The sequence below is a fragment of the Bactrocera oleae genome, chromosome X, assembly GCF_042242935.1.
Source record: "Bactrocera oleae isolate idBacOlea1 chromosome X, idBacOlea1, whole genome shotgun sequence".
In the NCBI taxonomy this organism is placed as follows: domain Eukaryota; kingdom Metazoa; phylum Arthropoda; class Insecta; order Diptera; family Tephritidae; genus Bactrocera; species Bactrocera oleae.
This window is the reverse complement of record NC_091541.1, coordinates 28,028,204-28,055,147: the sequence shown is the minus strand read 5'-3', so window position 1 is coordinate 28,055,147 and position 26,944 is coordinate 28,028,204. Positions and strand designations below refer to the sequence as shown.

General features: G+C 35.7%; 1 protein-coding gene across 3 annotated transcripts; it reads right to left on the bottom strand.

The window, feature by feature from the left end:
- Window positions 1-14,613: 14,613 nt before the first annotated feature.
- 4E-T (eIF4E-Transporter) lies at window positions 14,614-24,760 on the bottom strand. 3 transcript variants are annotated; one of them, XM_036363652.2, is made up of 6 exons: window positions 24,624-24,755; window positions 22,655-23,796; window positions 20,700-22,007; window positions 18,473-20,071; window positions 15,366-15,731; window positions 14,614-15,304 (listed from the first exon to the last, which is right to left on the bottom strand). In XM_036363652.2, exons 2-6 carry the CDS (start codon window positions 23,460-23,462, stop codon window positions 15,036-15,038), a joined length of 4,350 nt encoding a protein of 1,449 aa, XP_036219545.2. In that variant the 5' UTR covers window positions 23,463-23,796; window positions 24,624-24,755; the 3' UTR covers window positions 14,614-15,035. The 3 variants fall into 3 exon arrangements, with proteins under 3 accessions (XP_036219545.2, XP_014095612.2, XP_069968857.1); XM_014240137.3 differs by lacking the exon at window positions 24,624-24,755 and having other exon boundaries at window positions 22,655-23,965; XM_070112756.1 differs by lacking the exons at window positions 14,614-15,304; window positions 15,366-15,731 and adding an exon at window positions 15,761-18,378 and having other exon boundaries at window positions 24,624-24,760.
- Between the last annotated feature and the right edge of the window lie 2,184 nt (window positions 24,761-26,944).

The window sequence follows — 26,944 nt, the reverse complement described above, 5'->3', positions numbered from 1 at the left end:
GTGCATTTATTTTGAATGAAGTTACATGATTCTTACAATAGCAAAGGGCCACCATCGAAATCGATTTCAGAAGGTAACCATCGATTTTGAAAATGCCAATGTGAGGCCATTCAAGAAGCTTTTTAAATCCATTTTCCTTCTAATATACCAACACATCCGAAAATTGTTATTTGCATAATTTATGCAGCTAATACCGATTATAGTTAAAAATAAAAACACAGTCGCATAAGTTTACAAAGTTTTTTTCAATGCCTCTAGATCAAAATAAAACCATATCAAGTTCACAATAGCATAATCGTGGAAATTAGAATACATGGGAAGGATTTATTCACACGAAGTTTACAATAAAGCTGAATAATAATAATAACTCAACGATTACGCTCCTCCCGCCCAACCAAAGCGCGTGGGGCGCAAACCTTGCGTACGCATACGTACATACGTGCGGAATTAACCGAGTCATGAAAGGCAAGAAGTTTTTTAAGCGTCGAGATTTAAAACTGCTTAGCTACAGAATCAAAAATTTCAACAGCTAAGATTTCAAATTACGTTATAATAAATTGTTACGATTTTATTTATTAAGAGAAAGAAATATATCTTTTTAATTTTAAAACGTCAGTCAGATAAATAATATGTGCAGAAATGGGGATTAAAATCATTACATATACTGCGGAAGGGTTCGTTTAGTTCAAAATTTGATCTACAAGATTTCAACTGCCTCGAAATGCGAACCGGAATATTAAATTTAATTTCAGACAAAAGAAAAGAACTGCAAACTGTTCCATTCAGGATTTACTAAGAATATTATGTCAAGCATTTCCCTACGACGGTATATTTATAAGTTTTAAACGTCTAGTGTATGGAGGTAAACTTAACCTTGAATCTCATCGGAAACGCCCTAATGTGAAAAGTAAAAATTGTTTTTGGACCGGTTCTAACTTGTCGGGATGGTTTAACTAGGATTCCATACCACAGAACCATATCCCAATATGGGCCTAACCAAAGTTGTAAAAAGAGTGTGAGTAACATACGGATCTCTACATTTTTTAGACCAACGTTTGACATAGCTGGGAACACCTTTTGCTTTCAACACCATGGTATCAATATAAAGACTAAAATTAAACTTAGGGTCCATAGTTATTCCAAAATCAACTAAGTTAAAAACTTGCTCTAGTCTATAGTTTTTTATTACATAAGGAGAGGGATGCACAGATCTATAGGAGAAGCACATCGTCTCACATTTTTTTAAATTCAATGACAAATCATTTACATATATCACACTAAGCAACCAAATTATTTAAGTCTGTTTGCAACTTATACATTTCATCAAATGAAGTATATGATTTAAAAAGTTTTATGTCGTCGGCATATAATACAATTTTTTAATATTCTATTCCAGAAGAGATATAGTTCATAAATAACAAGAACAGAATCGGACCAAGATGACTACCTTGCGGAACACCTGAAGAGACATTAATTGAATCTAAAAGAATATTATTGAACATCATTCGCTGTGTTCCATTATAAAGATAAGAAGATATCCATTAAAGAAATCTTGACTGTAAGCCAAGAAAATCAAGTTTATGTACGAGAGTCGAAAGCTTTACTAACTTTTACTTCAGTTATGTAACATCCGTATGCTTATGTTTCCTAAAACCCAATAATACATGGTTTACAAATTCAGTTAACTTTGTTAGGGTAAATTTCCCTTTACGAAATCCATGCGGAGAATAGGAAATTAATGGAGAAATCGAAAAAGTGATTTGGTCAGCGATTATAGCTTCAAAAGGTTTAGGTATAACTGATAGTTTTGCAATACCACTATAGTTTTCAATGTATGACCAAAATCCATTTTTATGGAATAGGATTTTAAATGATATACGATGAACTAATATACGATTATATTGTATGTAAATCGTTGACAAATAAAACGCACTTAGCTTATTTCATATTTTCGCTTAACTGTGTTGGCAAGGTGGGCAAAAACAGTCAGCTGGCAATTTATTTCAAAATGTCTGACATGGAGAAAAGGTAAGTTTGAATTTGTAAACGGAATAATAATAGACTATACAAATATATTTATTTTTTTTTATACGAGGTCTAGAAAACCAGAAACTGAACCCAAATGTTCCTATTTTCTCTTAATTTCAACTCAATACCCATCCATATAAATTTGTAATTATGGTTTGTTTACATTTTCACCTGTCAAATTAAGGTTTATCGTTATTGCCAACTCTTTTTTTTTGCAAAAATTTAACTATCGTGAATGTAAACAAAACAAACGACGAACTAGCAATGTTTCCAGCATTGTTACCAGCTTAGGGGGTTAAAAAAGTCGATTGTGATTATTTTAGCGGTGAATATTAATTTTTTTTAACTAAAATATATGGAAAATATTTTTTTTAACTAAAATATATGGAAAATAGGTTACAGATTATAGACTACGTTCACATTAAGGTGTAGCAAAGCAAAGCGAATTTTATGTACTAAACATACATACATACATATACTAAACATACATAAATACATATACTAAACATACATGCATACATATATGTCAATCTTTTTGAGTACTAATTTGTAGTTCCAGAATACGAAACATTGAAACATATAACTTCGAAAAAGAAAAATACACCACGCAATGTGCGAAAAGGAAAAGGGCTATAAATGTACACAAGGAATGTTCTTAAATAAATGAACGCATGCTGATTTAGATTTGCGTTTTCACTTTCTATGATATGACAAAATTTCTAATTATGAAAAGACTTTTGAATAAAAAGGAGGATTACTGGTAAAAACCGCAGAATAAAATAAACATTTAATAGATATATTCTTCAACACAGTTATGTGCGTTGCGTGAGCTATTGCTTATTGAGCAAAGGAAAATAATAAAACTGTGGCTAAAGCAGCCGCGTTTCCACTTTTGTGGTGGCTTAGGTCGTAAACGTGAAGGAGTTAAGCTCAATCTGAATACCAGCATATAAGTCCGAATCCTAAAGCTCATGCAACTTAATTTTAATTTAATTTTTTTATTTTATTAAATGGAATCTTAACATATCTAAATTCAATTACTTTAATAGCATATTTTCCGGAATATATGTTCCTATGTTTAGGTTAATTGAATATTTCCTTATTATGAGTATTTACACAAATATGATGTGATAATCACACATACATTCTTAAATACACGTACGCTGATGCTTGCTTCTTCTTGTCCCTCACAAACAATGACTTTTGTGTACACTTTTTGCGAGAAGCAAGTTGAAAGATCGTAGTCCAGGAGGCGTCAGGGGCGCACTGTCACATAATTATTTCAAATTTATTTGTATTAATCGAATTTATTTTAAAAACGATTACAGGTGTTAATTTATGTGTATTTATATTTTTACGTATATAATTATTATATTACGAAAATAAGTCATTAATGCATCAGTATTTTTCAATATAAATTAAGCAACATAATAATATACTATAAGTCCTCATTTGAAACACCTCTGTGCATAGTAGCAAGTCAACGAAATAATGACGAGTTCGCACGGACATTGTGTTGCTGAAAAAAACCAAATGACGACTTTGTCGACAAACATACATATTGAGACTGAATTGTGCGAATAGATCCGGAGTTGACAAAATTTGTTTCAACCCCCCATCTTGGTCGACTATATTCTCACGTTTGTCCTTTTTGCAGTGCTTTGTTATTGTAAATTGACTTATGCTCTTTTGAAATACTGCGACTACCGATTGGGCTGCATTTTCATAGCATCGTTTTTAGATATGAAATAATGATCATAATTAAACATATAAAAGTACAATATGGAATGTGAATATAGAAGTAGTTAGATATTTGATATAAATGGCAATTTTATATAAAATTTATTATTTAATGACATATATAGAGCATAATATGAAATAAATTAAAATAATATTTTAAATCGCTAATAGACCATGTTGTCAATTTTTCTTTCTGAAGGGAACATCAGACAAATTCTTCAATTTTTGATTTTTAGCAACGTCGTGAGAAAGCAGCTTGTTGGCAACATGCAAATGCGAGGGGATGGTAGGTAGGATTTTGAGTGGTCAAATTGTAAAATTGAAATTTTTTTCGTTTTACTGAAACCATTCAAATTCAATTTCATTCATTCATTTTATAAACTTAATTTTTGCACATTTGCGTAGGAATTCCATATGAAAACCAAATGTGGTTGACCAAGCGCACAGAAAAAATAGCGCGGCGCGGTGTTATGAACGAACGCACTTTGATGCTGACGCACGTTCCTTATGAATGAATTTGTTGTCGTTGTAATATGAAAATATGGCGCGAGTTTGCTTAAATATTATTGGTCGATGATGGTGCGTCTACGTTTTTTTGTCACTTGCGCGAATGTTTGATTTTTACAAAAGTCATATTGAGGGACATACATACATATGTACATATACGTACATACATGAAAATATATTTGAACATGCGAATTAAGTAAATGCAGTTTCGAGAATATTCACATTCAAATTGTTCATTTGAAAGAAGTACTCGACAAAAGTTGTTTGAGTACACACATTAAACTCATAGGTAAAGATCTTGCCTGTGGTGCTGCTAGTATGGCAGAATTCTTTATTGCAATCACGTATATTTTCATACTCTCGTAACCTGTTGTTACAGAGTATAATAAAAAATATGGCGAAACCGACAATTTATCATGAACTTGTATGTTATCATGTTATTCAAATTCAGAACCCAACTGGTCTTTTCCAAGCAGTTAAAATTACTGATTTTCGGCAATATATGTAGGTATAACACACAAATATAATATATACCGGAAGTGAAGGAGGAAGGGGGGCAACATCAATGATTAATTAACCCATTTATATGTTGTAGAAAAAGTCACAAAATTATGAGAAGCTGTGTCATTATTTAAATAATTATTTTTTTAATTGAAATTCAAAAGCAGTCAAAATGACTTGCTTACGCAATCTAGTGTTAACAGTTGATCATCTAATAAATATACTACTGCAGCTATATCCTTCATCGGATGCGTTGAAAAACCTTAAACTTCATTGAACTAAGTGTTCGATGTTAATAAAAAATATGCTTGGTCCCACAATGCTTGAAGCTTTAACAGAAGAAATCGGTAATTCTCCTTACTCAATTAAGGAGTGTATATCAGGCTATTGTGGATCAGTTTAAAAAGGATGGCTTAAAGTTTGAGCCTCATATCAGGCTATTGTGGATCGGTTTAAAAAGGATGGCTTAGAGTTTGAGTTTGATATACACCTTCGCCTCACATATACACCTTCACCTCTACTAATTTTAGTATCCGGTAAAAAGTTGTCATAACTTGCTCTGCCTTTTGTGAAAAAAATCGAACTCTAATGCACAACATGGTCGGCATTGTTCGATGGAGCGAATATCATGGTTGGTATCAAAATTCTGTTTCTGCGATATTAAAAAGAGAACTGTCTAATTTAATTATAGTTAAATGTGTTAGTCATTCTTTACATTTGTGCGCGGAAAAAGCTGCAAAATTATTACCCAGACAACTTGACTTAAAACTTTGTACGAAACAATTAATAATAATAAAGATCCCAAAAAAACTTCAGAGACAAACCGCAAATCGTTATCAATCAAATTACACAATAATAGCTAAATCTAATAACAAATGTTATATGTATCATGGATCGACCACATTATAAAGTTTTTTTTAATTTTTTTAGGATATGAATTAAAAATGTAACTCAGTAAAATTTACTTTTTCGTTGAACCTACTAGACTATTTAAAGATCAATTTTTGTTATATAAAAATTTTCTGCACCGACTTGTTTTATCAATTTATTTTGAGAAATTGGTGAGTTCGGATTGAGTTTAATTTCAAGAACCATCTGAGGCACACAACTTCAATGTATTTCGGATTCGATTTTCACGATATGGCACAAAAATTTGCGTCCAGAGACTTATTGGATGTTAAAGAAAGATGTACGAATTTTCTTTACTGTTTAGCAGAACAGATTCATATAATCATATCAATATGAAACCAATATTAAGTCATATTCAACGAGCTCATATCTACGGTCATAAAAATGACGTCGAGTCTGAGTGGCACTAATTAAGTAATAAGCAATGGTGAAATACTTCTTGCTCCGCAGATTTTTACTATGAAGTATATAATGATTTAAATGCAGGTGGCTGTAAGTGTCTCGAAATTTGGACTGGCATTTGTTACCGTATCTATTTCAAATGCAAGTGTGGAACGTACGTTCTCAATTTATAATGTTGTAAAAAATAAATTGCGTAATATACGTTCAATTGATATGTTACAAAGCATGATCATGGTTCCGAACGGTGGATCTTGTACAACAATAAAAAAAATATGGAATATACCAATTTTGCTAAATGATTTTTATTTTTTAATTATAATTTTAAATATATTATTAATTCAATAATATTTGATTATTTATGTTAATAAATAATAACTAAAAGTAATAAGAATTTATTATTTATTTTAAGAATAATTAATTTTAAATGGAAATTAGGGGGTTTTTGTTGAAGGTTTCTGGAGACAAATTTTTGAGAGATGATAACACTAGCTTTCAATTCAATATAAGTTATACTTTTTTACATTAATTTAAATAAAAAAATATTTTTTTCGCTCGCGGAGACGCGAGTTTATTAAGTAACAACTTGAAACTGATTACAATAATTTCTTAAACTTTAAATTAAACCTAAGTTACTTTGACGCTGTCCTCAAAGTTGTTGCTGATTCAGCATTTGCACAGATGCACGTGTGGTGTCATTTGTCGGTTACCCGTGCGATACTGCTTACTGTGCAAGTCTCACCTGTTACTTTAGTTTTTGGCAATAAAGCTTTGTAAGTTAATTCCAGCGTATGTGGCGTTAACTTATACAAGCTAATAGCTTAAACACAACACGGGCGACTACGAATATTCGTCGTACTCGGCAACGCCGTCGGAAGAGTCTTCGCCGAGTTTGCCGCGGGGTAAAACACAATATGGACGATTTTCGTCGCTGCTGTCAATGCTTGTCAACCGTAAGTGTTTGTAAGTCTCAGAAAACATGAATCAGCGAGATTTTGGATTTATCCAAATTTTAAAAGTTTTAAATATAATGTTAACCATGTCCGAAACATACATAAAAAGAAGATGGTGGATACGACCCAATAATTTTTAGTCAAAATTATCTTTCTTTGATATGGTAATGCCGTTTTTGCCGCCGCCGCAAATATAAAAATGTTGGCTAAGTCTTCCATACAAAATAAGCCAATAGCTTAACGTGCTGGTCAAATGAAACATGCCTGTTAATGATTAATCCATCTACATTGCATTAGCTCTGTAATTTATAGCATGTGTGCCAGTCAGTCTAGTCAGAATATTTGTATTGTTTCATTATTCCTATTATTTTGGGATTTAGTCTGTTCGCTTGTACAGAAAAAAATCCACACCCACCAATAAGAGTATGTTATGATTACATCGGCATTTCGCAGCTGTTAAAAACCGGTGAAACCTCCAGTCTTTTGGCAAGTGATTAATCTCTTCATTTACACTCTCACCTTTTTAGCACTTTTATCACTTATATCAAGAGGACACAAGGAAGTCCTTTATATATGCGCTTATTAAAAGAAAGTTTTGTAAAACAAAGTGAAAGTATAAGATTAAAAATCTTATTTTGATTATCCGGCGGTATCCGCTTTGTTTATTAAAAAATGTATAAAATCACAAAAATTCCAATAGCGGAGATCAACTACTCGTATATGACCGTCGGAACCGTAATGTAGTTTTTCTATGCGGCCAAGCCGCCATTCTGTGAGGGGTTGACAATCATTGTGTATTGTTCTGGAGTTTTCCTTCAGTACCTTTTATGAAGGTCCTTGATATACTTTTCCTTCCATCGGTGGCTGAAGGTGAATTTCGATTCTTTCCCATCGATTTAGTAAGGATAGCGACTCCACGCCTGGCTCAGGTATGGCCAGAATGGATGCTTCCTTGAGAAAATGCCCTGGAGTTAGGGCTGTGAAGTCAGAGCGATTTTGCGAAAGTGTTGTGAGTGGCTATGAGATGAGAACGGCTTCAATTCGAATTAATGATGTAGTGAATTCCTCATAATTGAATTTGTAATTTCCAGCTATTTTGTTCAAGTGGGATTTGAAGCTTTTTACAGCTGATTTCCACAAACCACCCAAATGCGGAGTGCTTGTGGGGATAAACTGCCAATTAACGTCTGTAATATTCCAGGTAATACTCGTTTAATAAAATTAACAAACTCTTTTTCAGTGGCTCTTTGGGCTCCAATGAAGGTTTTTCCGTTATCACAGAGTTTTGAGGGGAAGCCGCATCGTCCGACGAAGCGAGCAAATGCCGCAAGAAATGCCTCCTTAGTCAGATTCGTATATAGCTCGAGGTGCACTGCTTTTGTCGTAAGACAGACAAAGACAGCCACATAGCCTTTCATTATGGTGGGCGACCTTAGCATCGACGCCTTTACTTGAAAAGGCCCAGCAAAATCGACACCTGTAATTGTGAAAGGCAGAGCGAAGTTGCAGCGTTCCGTTGGAAGTGCCGCCACAATCTCCGTTCGCTATTTCTGCTTATGCAGAGTGTAGATCTTGCACATGAAAGTGCATTTTTTTTTTGTTTGGGGCTTAAGTCGGGGAATATAGAACTCTTGGCGAACTATATGTTGCATTAGGCGATGTTCCGCATGAAACAAAAGTATGTGGATATAACTGAGGAGTAAAGTGGCAAATCGAGACTTCTCTGGTATGATTAGATGGTGGTGTTCGTTATACGTGAGGCTTCAATTGGCAAGCCGACCATTCGCACGAAGCAGACCTATCGTGTCTAGGAATGGGTTAAGAACTAAGAGTGAACTCCTTTTGTCAATGGGTTTTGATTCTCTTAATAGTGTTATAACGCGGCTGAAGTAGCGCGTTTAAGTTGATGCAATTAGAGCGACCTTTGCCTTTTGCAATTCTAGGTGCGTCAATGTATCGCATTGGGGCTCCCTTAACTTTAATTTTAAGTCGCTCTATAAACTTTAACATATAGGCAACTACTCTGAGGGCTCGGGAGAACGATGAAAATCGCTCAAGGATGTCAGTATCCTTCACTACTGTGTGAAAGGAGTAGATTTTTCGACTTTCTGGGCCAAGAATAGGAAGATTTTGTTAACCATCGGGGGCCATTCCACCAGAAGGTGGTAGTGGCAAGGTGCAGCGGTTTGCACCCTCTTGTACCTAGATCAGAAGGATTGTCAGCACTGGCTACATGTCGCCAAGTGGCTGATCCTATTAGGTCAAGGATTTGAGACGTTCGATTGGAAATATACTTCTTTTATGCATGTGGTGGCTTTTCTAATCAGGCTAATACAATTTCAGAATCGGACCAGAGATATAATTTGTCTTTTACCATGTTTAAATGCACCATGGATACTAATTTGGAAAGTAGTAGCGCGCCACATAGTTCAAGTCGTGGTAGACTTATTGTTTTTAGAGGAGCTGCTTTTGCTTTTGCCACTAGTAATTGGCTTTGTGTGCGAACATATATAGTGGCGCAATATGCTTTTTCAGAGGCGTCACAGAAGCCGTGTAGTTCGACTCTGTGTTCTGTGCTTATACAATGACAACAGTATCCAACGTATAAAGATGTGTGCCTGCGGGGTACCCTTTTTTCGATGGATCCAATGTAAAATAGCGTGCTACTTTTGAATAGGACTGTTTGTGCAAAGGCACCAAAAACATTCGCACCATTACACAATTCAAAAAATTCGACGAGCGGTGTTTTTGTTGGATTTATAACACTATCAAGCACTGTTTCGTTCGTGAACGGCTTTGGTCGTTTTCAAGATGCACAAAGAAATAATGTTAAATTCGCTATGAGAATGAAACTAACTTGATTTGATGAGAATAAAATAAGTCGACTTATTTTCATTCCTACTCCGTGTTGTTTGCTGATTAAGAAGTGACAACGGGAGACATTTAGCGGGGATAACTGGTTGGTTGATAGATTATATACTATACTGGATGAAAATTATAGTATACTACAATTATTATCTGCATGGAATATAATAATATACAACTCCCGATTAAAAATCAGGGGTTGATCGTATAGGTTTGAGAATTTGGAATTCATAGTATTTTTATATTTTGAATCGTAAAAAAACAAAAACAAAATTTGTTCAAAAGAATAAGTAATATTTGGGGTGGACCACCCTTAACATTTAGGTGTACGAAAAATATATGTTGGCCGATTCTCACACACATTTCATCAAAATCGGTCCAGCCGTTTCGGAGGAGTATTACATTAATATAACTTTTAGGATCATATCGGGATGTAGAGCAGGTTTGCTTGCACGTGGTGCATCTTGGGTAACGCTAAATGACCTGCGGCCTTTACCTCCTTTCTAAAACTCCTACGGATTTGACCTTTACTCGACACGGACATAGCGTGGACTATTAGATGGATCGGTTTGAACCCTGGGCTGGTGGTGTGGTATTCTGTCACGTGAGTATGCGGGGGTGGTAGCCTGCAGAAATGGCTGATAGGCTAATGCCAAGGCCGCCTCCGTCTCATTAAAACCATGGCAGGCCTCAGAGTACGTTTCCCTCCAGTCATCATTAAGTTGGTGTGGTAGGAGTTTGTTGAGATGCCTCCTTCTTTGCTCGGCTCTGAACGCAGTGCCTCATAAGGGCGTGCGTCAACCCTCGCTTTGGTCTCGTAACTGAGACAACCTTGGGACCATAAAAGGCAACTACCTTTCCAAGAAATGGATAACGGCTCTAAGGGGGGACCCAATTTAAATTAATAGCAACAACAACATAACTAAGGACGAGGAGGGAGCATGTCGAAACCTACCTCTGCAAAAGTGGACGGTTCCCTGGGAGGGACATCTTCACCTAGGGGGACGAAATCGACCCCGCTAAAGGATGAAGACAAAAGTTCCGAAGGTGTTTCTTTTTGGGGGCAGTCGACAGGAAGCTGCCGACTGATACCTTAGGCAGGGCGGAATCGCCAGCACTAGTAAAGGAACCTCTGCTAAGTTCATGGGAGGCGCGTGGTCCTCAGAGAACGCTAAGGATCCCGTGGGAAAGCGCGAGACCGCAACTAAAAAGCTGAAGTCAGACCGTCGGTTGGCTGCCAAGATTTTACGGAGCTACGGTGGCAAGCAGGCTGATCAGAAATCTGCCCGATCCCAATCCCGATGTAACCTCGGACTCGTCGCTTCCGGCCGAACCCTCTACCCCGACCGAAATTGAAGAGATATTGCGGTACTGCAATTCATCTTTGCCACCCAAGACTGGAGGGTGGTTAGGCTGGAGAGGAGCGAGGAACCATATCGGCAAGCGCTGATACTTCTTACCAACAGAAGGGCGGATGGCCCGATGCCTCCAGCTGGGGTGAAAGAGAGTGAGAGAGTGACCCACTCGAAATTGGACTTCGACCCTATCCTTTCGGATGTGGTGAGCACGGGCGGTGGATCGTCAGGTGATGATGGATCCGTCTTCAGTCTCGAGCGCCGGTTCGAAGAGGCTGGGGTCGATAGTACGGATGATGGTGTGGAGCTCGCACTGCTAGAGAGGAGTTCGGAGGATGAGGATGATGTGGTTTTTATGGTTAAGGGAAAATTCCTAAATACCGTCTACGAGCCCACCGAAGGAGACCTAAAAGAGTTATCTAACTGGGCGAATAGAAGCGCCCTAGCCGTCCACCTAGGTAAAATCAAAATGGTTTTATTTACTAGGAGGTATAAGATTCCAAATGTGCCTCTCCCCTCTTTCAGGGGGTTCACGTCTTTAACCTATTGATAAAGTGAAATACCTAGGGCTTATTCTCGATATAAAACTTTCCTGAAGGCCACACATTGAGGAGAGAGTTAAGGTGGCATCGATCGCCTTATATTGTTGGAAAGGGGCTCTAGGGAAAAGGTGGGGACTCTCACCTTAGTTGGTGTTCTGGCTCTACAAAACCGTATATAAGTCAATAATGTTGAATGGCGCTCATCGGGATCTCCGGTGCACCGATAACCACACCACCGACAGCTCTTAATGCTATTTTAAACATAGCATTTTGGTACCGGTAGGTGCATTGCTGCGAAGTGTGTCTAAGGCTCAGGGAAGCTGCGCTTATGAAGAGGTCCGAACAAGGACACGCCGAAACTCTTTCCTCCTTCAGCTGCATTCCGGAAAAGTTAGGATGGATCGAAGCTAGGAGGGAGTGCTGGAGGGGAGGTTTTCTGAAAGGAGCTCTCCGTCAGTCTTAACTTCAGGCTACCGGACCAATGTAGTGTGGCTGCTATCAAGGTGGCGGTAAAAATACTGCTACGTAGTGCAGCCTCGTTCAGAGAAGTGAGCATCCACTCCGATAGTAGGGCGGCAATACTAGCTCTGAGCGCGCGAGCTGTGCAATCAAAGCTAGTCAAGGAGTGTCTGTCCTCACTAGAAATAGCATCTGGCTACTTCAACATCAGGCTCGTTTGGTAGCCAGGGAGACACCCTTGCCCCGCCCTCATCGGAATGGGATCGAGTTGGATCTCCATTAACGTCTTGCGTTCTGGCTTTGGATCAATGGACCTCGCGTGCACTCAGCAGACGTTGGTTGACGACCGTGAGATCCTTCTGGCCAAGAGTGGATCGCAGGAGGTCGAGGGAACTTCTCACCCTGAGCAAAGTGCATCTCGCCGCTAGGGTAGAAGTTCTCACTGAACACTGTCCAATGGGCACTCATGCGGTACGGCTTAGAGTACTACCCGATGCTAGTTGCCAAAGTTATATGGAGGAGGTGGAAACATCCCGGCACTTTCTCCTCCACTGTCCGGCTTTCGCTAGGCTGAGATTGAAATATCTCTGCAATCACACTTTCGGCGGACCTGAATACTTAGCCGAAATGGATATTGGCCGTTTTAACAAGTTTGTTATAGGCACAAAGCGTTTTGTCGACTTGTAAGGGTCTTTTTATCCAGGTTATAGGAGTTTTAATGAATCACAACGCTAGTCCGTTTTAAGCTGTCCAAGTGGTATCCTTCTTGGGATCGACCTCCTAACCTGACCTAATCTAATTAACTCAAATGAGATACACTTATGTGATATAAACTGAACCAAAATGTTTAAATTTAATATGCACTAGCGGACCCGACAGACGTTGTCCCACGTCTTAAATGTAAACTTATTGAAATTAGCTGTTACAATTAGACCGTTTTGATAAAAATTTTCATTAGATACTTATAACAATATCTAACGTGATTATAATATATTTATCACAATTCGACCAGTAGCGTGTGAGTATGTGTATTAGTATGCTTTCAGAGATGTCAAATGTAGAAGCCGTATTGAGTAAAACCTTGAAGTCGTTTTAATTGAAGGTGAATAGGTTGAATCTTAAACTATTCTATAACGAATATTTATTCTTAGATTAAATTACCTTCAAAAACTAAAGTTGTAATGCCATAGGATGTACAATATTTTTGGTTAATCCTTGATGGTTGTCCTACCCTCGAGCAAGCAACGTATAATTGGCCGTGAGAAAAGCACGGACTTTCTAAATCTAATCCACAAATCCTCTTTGTTTGACCTTGTGCCTTATTAATAGTATTCGTAAATGCCAAGCGGATAAGAAATTCTGAACATTTAAATGGTATCTGCGAATATGAAGGAATCATTGTGGCAGAAGTACAACTTCACCTTAAAATTTTATACTCAAAATAGTGGCTTCAAGAATGTTGTCCATGATTTTTTTTATTACTAATTGTGTGCCATTACACGATTTTTGCGCATTTCAACAATAATTTATAAACAAATCATTCTTAAAACAGTGTCTAGTTGATCGAATTGTGAATCACTTTTCATCAAACTTGGTCCAGCCGTTTAGAAGTTCAATTACAAACACACAGAAGATTTTTATACATAAAAATATATAATATATATAAGACAACATTAACTAGATGATAGGAAATCATTGTATTAGGGATACGAGGTTTGGTCCAAGGTTTGTTTTGACAGAAAAGTTCGATGTACGTTTTTGGATGAGTACGTGCACATCAAGAATGATGGAATACCAGATTACGACACTGATTTACCGTTACTTTTTTCGGTTTAGGCTGTGAAAGAAAAACAAATTGCACTATACCGCATGTTGTGACGAAATTCTTTTAAGTTGAGAAGAAGCATAGAACATTTAATTGTAAACAAAAACGTAAATACTTCTGTTAACTCGTGAAATAAACTTATTTTAACATTGTGATTGCGAAGGTTGTACTTATTTAAGTTTATAAGCATAAAATATATTGATTTTGAAAAATGAAGTGTGCAGTGGCGGGTTTCAATAAATATTAAGCAAATAAACCAAAAACGAGGTTTTTAGTTTTCCTTGGGATATAAATGTTCCCAAAAAATTGGTAATTTTTTGAAGGCGAAATTAATTTCATGATCATAATTATAATTTCAGAATCATTCACTATAATTTTACTTAAGTACATCAGAACTATCTTATCTTCGCTTCGTTGAGTATGAAATGTCACACAAAGCCAGGAAAGTTATATGTGAATGGGTGTTTACTGCCCGCTGTCAAGTCCCGAGTTCTACGCCTGTGTGTATGTGAGTAATACTTCGCAAACTGTTTAAGCTGCTGATTAAATTTTTTATTTGTATCATAAAGTGAAATACTTACGGGTTTTCTTATTTTTATTGTTTGCCTTCATCTAATTTAAATATATTTTTTACACTTTATAAACTACAATCGTTTTGAAATTTAAATAATTCATTTACAATAATTGAGATACTATTTCATAAGCATATGGTATAATAATTATAATTATGACAGAACGTGAATATGCTATACTAAAATTTTTATTTACTACCAATTGCTATTAAAAACTTTCTGCTTTTTAATTCCGAAAATTTCATAATTAAATCTAAATTCATATAGAATATACTTTCTGCTTATTTAGTGCCACCAAGCGATCTAATAAAAAATATTTAAAATAACATGATTCCCCAAGTTATACACAACTTTAAACATAATATTTCCAACGTGTGACATTAATTGCTCACTGGTGCTGAGGAATGTTGTATATTTCTCTCGAAATCTTCTAGGCATAGCGCTTGATTCATATTGAGCAGCGGAAGTTTTCCAGCAGATGCTTGCGCAAGTAACTCGGGCGAAAACCACTGCGCCAATTGATTACTCGTGGGAGACAATCCACCGTCACGTTGATAATTTATTATGCTAGCGGCAGCGGCTGTAGCAGTAGCGGCAGCGTTATTTATCACACCATTACTATCATTTGCAAGTGAGGACTGCATACAAACTGCAATGACACGAAATTTTTAAGTTATATATTACATAGATAAAATAATTATTAAACGAACTATTTCGGTTGGTTGTGTCAATTGGCTGTTGTTGATGCAAGTGTTGCTGTAGGTGGAGTTGTTGTTGTTGTTGATGCCTTTGCAGCGCTAGAATTCGTTGTTGTTGTTGTTGTTGATATAACTGTTGTTGGTGTTGAACGTGAGGCATTAAGTTAGTGTGATTTGGTGCTTGTTGTGACACCATCGCGTGTTGGGAAAATGGCGGTGTAGACTGGCTTAAAACATGTTGAGGGGTCTGGTTGTTTTTCAAGCGGTGTTGTTGCACTTGTTGAAAATCTAATTTATTAAACATCATTTGAGATATCTGCGGCATTTGCTGTTGAGTTCCAGATTGTAAGGGTAAAGGAGCTTTCAAAATTGGTCGGCCTGTGTCAATTAAAAAAATAAGTTAATATTATAATCGTAACTATACTACACGCAATAAAGTCAAGTTTAACAGAAAAATTTTACAAATATTTTCACCTACTCCTGATTGGTTTTTACTCACAAATTTGCTATTAAATATAAAATATAAGATACTGTTGTCCCCAAGGATAAAACAATTTTTAATCGCGAATTAAGTAATTATGGATAGGTTTGCATACGAATACAAATATCCAATGTAATAGAGTAAAGTGTCAGTTTATCTTAATTAAAAAGTTACGAGTTGTCAGAATTTTTAAAAATAGATTTTTTTTAAGCATAATAGATCAGAAATGTTCTCGAAAAATTTGAAGTACGTAAGTGAAGTAGGGGTAATAGACAAAGTGTCGTGTTAGTTCATCTTAAGGGGGTATTCTAGTGTAGTATTTAAAAAAATCGATTTTTTTCTTCATATTTTCAAAGTTTATTTATTTAAGAATATGCCTACGAGAGGAGTTGGGAAAATTTAAATTATTTTCGGAGGTATAGAAATAATTCGGCTGGGTTTAATCGAACAAAAGACTTTACGCGAAACTTAAATGTGTTTTTCTCAGACCAGACTTTTTCAATACGATACCCACGATTTCTCGATAGACCTCATTTCTTTATAGACCTCATCCCCAAAATTCAATTTTAACTATTTTGAAAAAATACGAGAAAATAAAAAAAAATCGTTTTTTTTTTCAAACAGTCGCCATTTTGTCAACGAAATTTGTTTAGTTATCGCTAATTTATACAATTGCGACATCATTTCAAATGAAATGGGTTGAAATCATTGGTATGCTCATGTGCCAATTTTTTGAGACCCCTCACTTCATCAGCTGCCAGTTGTTGATATTTTTAACTTTTTTTAAATTTCTTTCTGTATATCGATATTAAAAATATTGATTGCCTTTTTTTACACTTTAAAAATTACCTAAGATTCATGTCTCTAGACTGGAATACCCCCTTAATTAAGGATATATGGGTAGTTAGAATTTTCTTTACATCTTATAATCTTCTTAGAAATGATCTCTGAAAAATACTTTTCGAGTTATTAGACAATAAGCAAAGGGTTCTCGGGCGCTTTGGAACGTTCGAGAGCAGGTAGCTAGCAGGAGCTGCTTAACGTAAATTGATTTCAAATAAAGTGAAGAACAATTCCTTATATAAACTGACAGAAATATTGACCGAAAACTTGTATTATTGTGAGAAAAGCGTGGGATGGTTTGAGATATATTTTTTATATGTCGAGCACATCACGCTTTTCTCACAATAATACAAGTATTTTTAGGTTAATATTTCTGTCAGTTTATATAAGGAATTATTTTTTCCTTTTTAGTTTGAAGTGATTTAGAGCGTGTTTTTTAATTTTTTTAAACTATATTAATTTTTTAATTTTTAGTTTAATGTGCTTTAAAAGCATGTTAATTAGTATTTTAAAACATACTAATTATTTAGCCATATGTAGTTTTTCACTTTCTTTAAGGATGCGTTTATGTAAATTTGTTATTCAAATTACAGCATGGATCGTTGATGCTTTTAGCTGCATAGATTAAGAGTCGTACAATTTCGCTTATTTTCATATAGGAATGAATGGGTAACCTCACATACCAAATTTGGTTGAAATTAGTTCGATAGTTCCTGAGCTATGGGATTTAATCTAAAGGTTGGTAGGCTGCGCCCATTTTACAATTTTTTCACCTTCTCCGGTAAAGCTCTTCCCTACCATCTTGTTTGTGAAATTTACATAGCGCATTTGTTTCGTGAGTTATCGCACGTTGAGTATTTTTCAACATAACCGTTATAAATATAAGGAGTGGGCGTGGTTATTATCTGATTTTACCCATTTCCACAGCGTATGTAAAAATGCTAAAAGGACTTCCTCTCAGCCAATTTGGTTACGCCAACTTTTAAAATAATGGGAAACTGTTATCAAATTATTGCATTGTCATCGGTCCTTGACACGTGAGCAAAGTTTCAAGTTGATCAGAATTCTGGAAAAAAGTGAAAATTGAGCTCTAAGAATGCATTACATACATGCATACAACCCAAGCTAATAAACGCGTATTAAAAACACAACCGCACTCTTTGACTATTTTTTTACGTTGCTTTTAGCTGCATAATTTTGGTCATGGTTTTTTTCAGTCAGTGCCATTGAAAAATGTTATAAATACAAACATGGAGGTGAATTTACACAGAACGTGATACTTTGACAAATTTGCAACACTGCTGTCGTGATTGCCATCTCGAACGCACCCATAGTCAGGAGCTTCGGTTGGAACTGGATCAACGCCATTACTTTTAAAATAATTTTATTTTTTTTTTTAACTTCTGTGAAATCAAGTCAAAACCTCATTAACTATGTTTTACATTTATAAAACAAAATAATTTAATAGCAAAAAAAATTTTGAAATTGTAATTTTTTCATGTCTCTAAGTACACCCTTGAATGAAGCTTAGTTTTTATTTACTGTAGTATTCACACTTCTGTTTTCGGTGCTGCAAGTTTTTGAAATAAAGTTCTAAAATGTTTTTTATCAAAAGCTGATGGATTCGCTTTCGCAAAGTTAATTCTAGGCTGCACCGAGAATTTTGTTGCGGCCGTGACACTTTTGGGTGGTAAAATCTGGCTAAATTGAATAGATAAAAGAGTTAATTTAAGGTTTTTTTGGACACTTTCTCTGATGTCTGTCACACACATTTCTAAACAGCTGATATGCTTACCCATTGGTTTAATAGCAGTGATACTTTGATTTACTAAATGTAGCGGCCATTTCATTGGTGCCATTGAATTGCGTAAAGGTTGGCCCGGTTGTTGCTGAGGTGCCTGGTTTAAGGGTTTTGGCGGCAACGGATTATTGCTACTCATTTGCTGTTGTTGTTGCTGTGTGTGATTACCACCAAGTATCATCCGTGGTTGAGTAGATATAGGCTGTTGCATTTGATGTTGGTTGTTGGTTGGACTTATAAATGTATTTTGTGCCATAGCTTTATTTTGCTGCTGTATTACGGAATTTAAAGCGTTATGATGTACAGTTGTTCCATTTGAGTTCGAATTATCTTTTTCAGCAGTCATCTTACGCAACACCGATGTTGGTGTGAAAGCCAATGGCGTTGGTGAATTAATATGTCGAGTTGGTTGATGTTGTTGTTGAATTGGGTGCGAAACATGAGCTTGCTGTTGTGTTCCTGTAGTCTGCTGTTGCATGTTACTTGAAAGATTCATTTGCTGAACATTATTCTGTTGCATATCAACTTCATTTAATCCCAACAACATATTATTTGACTGTGGATGCTTTTCTTGGCGCCGTCTAATTGAATCCTGTTGTACCTCTATTTTTTTCTTTAACAAAGCGTTTTGCATAATGGTGTGTGTGTGAAATTGAATTTCTCGTTGGCTCGGAATAGCTTGGTGATTTGAAGCTTGATGTGGCAGAAGTGAAATCCGTTCTGTTTGTCCTGAAATCATGACATTTGAATTCGGAATTTGCTGCAAAATCTGGTGTTGCTGCAACGATTCAATAGGTGCATTACCGGGGCCTTGATGGAGGATTGATCCACTATTGTTACATATAAGTGAGTTCTGTTGCTGAAGTCCAATAGGTCCGCAGCTCTGTTGACTTTGTGGAACATTGCTGCCTAATGTTGCCATTGTAGATGCGTCACGGAGAACTGTAGTAATTGCTTCTTTTACAGATGGTGACGTATTCGGGTTATTAAGTTGCTGTTCTAAAAAATGTATTGACACTGCACCACGTTGTACACCTTGGAACAGATTATGTTCCATACGCTTCTGAGGATGATTCCCAAACAATACAGATAGTGATATTGGCTGCGGCTGCGACTGAGACAAGATGTTAATGTCTTCATTTTTTTGATGCTGCTGATGAAATCCCTGTGAACGCAAAATCTTTTTCAGTTCATCATTTTTAATGATAATTTGTTGTGAAAGATTGGGAGCAGCTCCTGTTTGCATAATATTAAGTGGATGCATCGAGCCAGATCGCTGTTTTGGTGATATCAAAACGTTTGACTGCAGATTATGTGGTAGTAAAAGCTGTTGTGCCTGGTTATGCTGCTGCTGTAGCTGTTTATTTCCAGTTCCTAGTTGTTCCAGCAACTTTTTAAATGCTTCAATTTCCCCAGCTTGAGGTTGTTCAGAGTTTAACTGTTCATTTGAAGTTGGAGGAATCATACCAAGCGCTCTTTCCTCATTCTTTTTGTTTAGCATATCGACACTGTGTGTCACTGGTAAAACTTCATTTGCTGTACTCATGACACCCATACGTGCTTCTAGTTCCTCCACACTCGTAATAGCGGTAACTACATAAGTAAATTAAAAAAATTAAAATAAATTAAAAAAATAAAATAATATAAAAAAACCATTTTTTTTTAAAATTGTTGTTGTTGGAGCGGCATAAAATTCCTGTAGTAATTTCGAGAATTGGTGCCTAGTTGACAGAAAATTCCTAAGGTCGCCACTTTGTTAATTTAAAACAAAACAAGCTTCAATCAGTCACTCGATTAACTACTGATAAAACAGATTTTTTTGGCCAATTGATTTTAGATGAATATCCAAGGATTAGTAATTGTCGCCGGACCTTCGCTTGGAACTGAATCAACACAAACTATTATTTCCGTTCCCACGACAGTCGGGTCTAAGTAACCGGAACAGACCCGGATTTTATCCGGCCAAGGACTGTCAACGCGGCACCATTTCTCGAAATTACTTCAGGAATGTTTTCTGCCGCTACAACAACAACCATTAATTTTACAATTAATAATTTGTTTCCAAATTTTATTAAGTTAAGTCGAAACCTTATTAATGATGTTATGTTTTTACTTCTATAAAATAAAATAATTTACTGAAATAAAATTATTTCAATTCAAATTTTTTTCATGTCTCCGATTACACCTATCTCCTTAATATCATCAAATAGCCAAAATGTACCTTTTTGGGTTATAACAGAGTCCGGTAAAGCTGGCAGTTTGTTGAGAAATTCCATCAAAGTATTTGTTTCATTTTTGCCGTCACTGGCAATTAAATTCATAGCCCTATTGTTTGCATTGTCACTTCCTGACGGTGGTTGTACTTCATTACCTACAGATTTATTAGCGAACCAACGGCTAAACCGAGAGCTACCTATTACTTCATTCTCATTATTGGAATTGTCTCCACGCATCAACGAGTGTTTAAGCGGATCAAGATTTGGATTGAGGAAGACATCAAAATTGAACTCTGAATCTCTGGAAGTGCTTGAATTTTTCGAAATTTCTTCAGTTTCTAGCATAAAATCTGGGAGTGTCGCATCAATAGCTAGGTCGCCTCCTACTGATCTTTTAGTGTTCTTGTTGCTCTCCCTATTATCTTTAAACACTTTACTTTTCCCTTCATCACGGAGAGAATCCATATTTTCAAAAGAAATTGTACTGTTGCCGGTTGGTAACGTGCTTGGAGATAAAGTTAAAGTTTTATTGGCATCATTATCTTGATCTACCGATAGATGTAATTGCTCTTTTGACTTCGAGTTAGACAGATTCAAAGTACTGCTCTCACGAGATGATGAACTTTCACTTATCTTTCGCGATGAATTTGGCAAAGTTGTTTGCTTAGTGCTACCAATACCACCGCTACAGCTTCCATTGTATTGGTCATCAATTTCTTCGAATCCTCGCAATTCAATCGTATCATGTTGAGATGTTGGACCACTACTAAACCATTCAGGCTCCTCATTTCTATCATGATATTTCTGATTCCGTCTATTACGAATATGAGATATAGAATGCTGATTTGAAGACGAATCAGTGCCGTACATATCTCGCTTTGTACCACCACCATGAGGATTAGGTGTTTGAGCATTGTTTACGTACTCATATTTATCTTGTACATTATCATCGTCACCACCGCTACGCCGTTCTAAATGTCGTCGTTCTGAGTATCCATTTCCAGCTGAAGTTCGTTCATGAGGTCGATCTGAATACCGCCCGCCACCTCGAGCCTGACCTAAATTATTTGGTGCTAATACCTCTTTATCTTGAATCGGGGCAGAGTTTAAACTTTGGCTTTTATCTCTGTCTTGAGAAGCACGATAATCCCAGTTTACGTCGCGTGGTAGCAGACGGCCGCTGCCGATTCTACGTTCTTGAGCGATGCCACCGTTATTGTGGCTGTATCTAGATAAACCTAAAGATATGGGTGATGATAGTCGTCTACTGTCAGACTGAAGTTCTAGTTCTCTGTCCCGCTCGCGATCTTGCTCTGTAAGAGAGAAAAATATTACGTTTAGAAATCAAGAGTTAATGAATAATTCACAGCACACAATTTATTATGGGAACAAGTCATTTTTCTTGAAACCGAAAAATTTGCTACATTTTTAACGCTGATCTCATATGCAAGAAGTTTACCTCCATCTATTGCTCAGGTTACTTGTCATAAGGACGTAGTTACAACTATCTGTAACATATTTTACAACATTTGCAAGATATAGAATTTAAAGGTAAAAATAATAATAATCAGTTGTGTGGGAACTCACTCATGTGCCGTGAGCTTTTAAATTATTATTCTCCTGACCATTTGGCTACTGACTTACAACTCAAGAAGCAAAGTTAACTTTAATTAATAAGTTAGTGTAGTAGGTTGCACACCCTTTCAATTTAATTCGTGATTTGTATACCAGTTCTGCAAAGAAGTTTTAGCCAAACCTAAAGGAGCTGCTAGAAAAACAACATATGATTCTCCGCATCACAATAGTCTTCATCTTTATCCTCAATCTTGCTCATCTAACACACCATTTTCTGTGACTACAACCTGTGGACTAATAGTTGATATTTCCGATTTAAAACAAATAAATACATTTATAGTAAAGCAATATTTTATAAAATATTTAATTTGAGTTGGTTGAATACCTAATAGTTTCCTTTGAGGTGATATAAATATGTTGGGGTCGTCTCCAGTGATCGGGCCGCCGCTACTTCCGCGTTGACGGTAATCGTACAAGTGATCCTTGTTTCGTTGCCGCATATTCCCGCTACTTCCGCAGGATATATTATTGTAACATAACGCATCTTTAACTTCTGTTGGCGTTTGTGAACGGGTATCGACGGGAGAATTGGGTCCATAAGATGAATTTCCACTGCTCGATAGATTTTGTGGTCCCATAACAGCAGCATTACTAGAAGGTGTTGATGAGGCAGCAATACGTCTTTTAGCAAACGCTGGCATAAGATGGGATGAAGAAATGCTGCGATGATCTATGTATGTCTTATGCAGGTTGTGATGAGATGTATTATGTTGCGAGGAATTCGAAATGTTTACTGTAGTTTCACGACTTGCAGGAGAACGTTGGGCTCGTACATTTAAATTCGCCGATGATAATTGTACTGTATGATTAACTACACCTGCATTGCTAGATGCTGCGGTTCCTTCGATAGTTGAACCTGCACCATTTTGGTGAACGTTGCCACTGGTATTAAACTTCCAAACACCAAGCGATTGCAATTCAGCTCTTAGGTCATATTCAGGACGGCGACGAGAATTTGTTTCGTTGCGAAGATCATAAAGTTTCGATCTACTATAACGCTTTATATTATCACAGTTTGGTGCTGTGGTGTTACAACTATCGGAAATGTCGTCCGGTAACTGGTAATAATATAGTTTGAGGGGACCTTGACATTTAATAGTCATGTCCAACGCCGATACCGCTGAAGAATTCATCACCAAAGTTTTTCAGATACAAGTATGAATACAATTCGTCGCCAACTGATTGAATGATGATGCTTCTTAACAAATGTGTAAATTTTAAGTTGATTATTTTACATTATTGTATAGTTCTTAACAGAACATTGTTTAACCACTTGTAAAACTTATATATTCACACACTATTTTAATTAGTTCATGGATTTAATATTTTCTTGGCAGTATAAATCATTAAATTACATTCCTACCACTTGATTTTACAGGTGAAATTAAGTACTCAATTGATATTAATGTCAATCTCTTTGGCGTTAAACATAATCAAGTCGATAGCGATCAATGAAAATCAATCTACCTAAGAAAGCATATTAACACTGATATTTAAAAAAGACTATTGAACATTTCTTTTCAACCAGCAATTATAGTTCAATTTGGTATAAATCGACACTTAGCATAAAAAATTGGCAAATTTTAAGAAGTTTTAGGTAAAAAGCCAAAAGTAAAATTAATAAACATTCCGATTTTTTTTTTAATTTATTTTCCTAACTCACTAAAATATAGCCTAACAATCACAAAGCCAAAAGTAAAACCAATACACGAAACCAAAAAATAGTAATGCACCACCTTGATACATTTCTTAAGTACTCAAAATAGTATTGCCATCTCTCATAAATATTTGTATAAGAAACAATATAAATTTTCGACAATTATACGTACTAAAACTCTGTAACTTTAAATTTTATTTATAACACTTGGAGATTGACCTTGTAAGAAATCATAACCAATCTAAGTGAAATAGATGCGAAATTGGTCATATCCGTTCAAACATTTCATAGTCAAATTTTTTCATATGAGTTAGTAAGTACAAATTACGTGCAATTACTCATTTCAATAAATTTTGGCAACACTTAATGCTACAAATACCATATCCGAGTCCAATCAATCTGCTGCCAGTTAGTCTTGCTAATACCAACGCAACAAATGTAACATTTTAGTTTTTTATAACAGTATAATGCTGTTTAACTTATGTGTTATTATGCAGCTTATTGAGTAATTACTTTTACAAAACAAAAAAATAACTTCATTCCAAATTTTACAATTTTTTCTCTTTAAATTCACGCTATAATGAATCTTTGTATAAATATTCACATTGGCATTCAATATAAGAAGTATATATTTTACATTCAGAAAGCTGTTTGTTGCACCTAAATTAATAACCACAAAATTGTATTTAAGAAAGCAACACTTCAACAAAAGAGAAAACAAAACGAACGCAGTAGTTAATGTCGTAGATGCTTTATTTTTTATTGTTAGAACTTGATTAATAAATATTATATATCGTACTCTGTCATACAATCACTAGAAAACTGCAATTCCAAAATTTTCCCATATGTTCGCATATATCACGTTAAGCATTACTCTGTGTTCACAAACGGATTATCTTGATAACTGTTTTTACAGCATTTTTTAGTTTATACCATGTTCACAAAGAGGTTCTTGCCGTTCCAACGACAATCGGGTCTATGTAACCGGCACGGACCTGGATTTTATCCGGTCAAGGACTGTCAACTCAGCAGAATTCTGCAGCTACAACAACAACAGAGATTATCTCGCAAAATATTTTCACGACATTTTTGAGTTAATACTGTGTTCACAAAAAGGTTATCTTGATACATGTTTTCACAGTATTTTCGAATTAATTCTATGTTCACAAAGAGTTATCGGGATAAATGTTTTCATAGCTTATTTGACTTTTTCACCAAATCGTTATAAATACTGAAATGTGACGGGTTGCCCGATAATATCAGCAGAAAATTCTATTACATTTATAAACCAGGAATCAATAAAAATTTTGAGCACAGTAACAAAACATCTGTGAACATCATGAAACTTAGTTTTGTAACATGGTGTTAAGTACTTTGCTGAATACAAATCTGGTTACGTAGATCCGACTGCGGTTAGGACAATTAGGAAAAACCGTATTCATTCTACGACAAGCAGATAAGTTCAAACTGAAGAGCTCCATATTCGAGGAATTTTTGGGAACTTGTAGATGTTGAAAAAATGGATAGAGCTTTTGAAACAAAAAGCTTTTTATGCTTTGAAAGCTTCCAAGGCCAAACTTGATTAATTTTAAATGATTTCCATTAAGTATTTTTAAGGCTTTCTTGCAATAATAAAATATGTGTACTATTATATGTACTGATGCTATATATATCATACTATCTCAACAATTATCAACCTATCTCAAAAACTATAAATTAGGGCCAGCTTTGTGTATTCGTGGGATGTTAAAATCTGAATTTTACTCGTGAGAATTTTCGTTTGAAATTTTATGTTTGTACCCGATACAGATTTTGTGTAAAAGACACCTCGATTGCCAGACCACAAAATTGACAGTTAAATGCCGACAACTCTTAAGCGGCCTTTACATGGTCATTCATGTTTGCAAGCATGTGCGGCGTGATGAGAAGAATGAGCGTGTAAACATAATAAATTCGTGTTAGTCATACATGTGCGATGGTTTTTAAAAATTTTTATAAACATGATGTTGTTATGAACATGTTTTAAGGTGTAAACGCTTGCATCTTGCACGCAGTATATTTTTTCATTTAAGGCAAACATTGAAGCGTAATGACGTCACGGATAAACGAAGAACTGTGGAAGGACTTCTTTGAAATTTATCGAAGCGTTCTGGATGGCTGGATTAATATTTTTTAAAAAAATCATATAACATAAAAAAAACATATAAATAAAAAAAATTATAACAAAGAAACAATACAAGTCATAATAAAATATCATGGTTTTATGATGAACGTTTTAAATTAAATTAGCAAATAAAATTTGGTGGACCGTATTCAAAAGTATCTGTGTCGTTCCCTGAAATTTCCTTACGCACTGCTTTTGTTATCTATTTTGAGCGGGTTTATTTCTGGCATCCCGCCTTTTTTAACATCAGCTGTTCGAAATTCCCTGATTTTAATAATCAGGGAAAGAGAATAACAGAAAAATTAGCGAAAATGAGAGTCTCGCTTCATGTCATCCTTGTCATTTCATCCTTGATGTTGCTTCGTTCACAAATAACAGAGAAATAAAGTATGATTGCATGTTCGACCGTTTCAACGAAAACCAGTTTTTTTTAGCATCATACCATGTCTGCATACAAAAATGACCGTGTAAAGGCCGCTTTATGTATAAATTTGTTCAGATTACCACCTAGTAAAAGTGGCCACACACGCCATATACTATGCTTACATTGGGACTCTTTTGACTCTCATTATCGGCAAATTCCATTTTAGTGTCGCTCTGTGCATACACACGAGCAAAAAGAGTCCAGCAACTCAAAATGAGTTTTTCTGTCATTTCTTTTTATACAATTTTCGCAAATGTTTAGGCGGTTCGGCTGCGCGACACTTAGAGTATTTTGCATAGTTCATTTGTATGTTGGGATGATGGTCTCACATTTGGCTGCAATGAATTACTAGAATGAATTCTTTTACGTA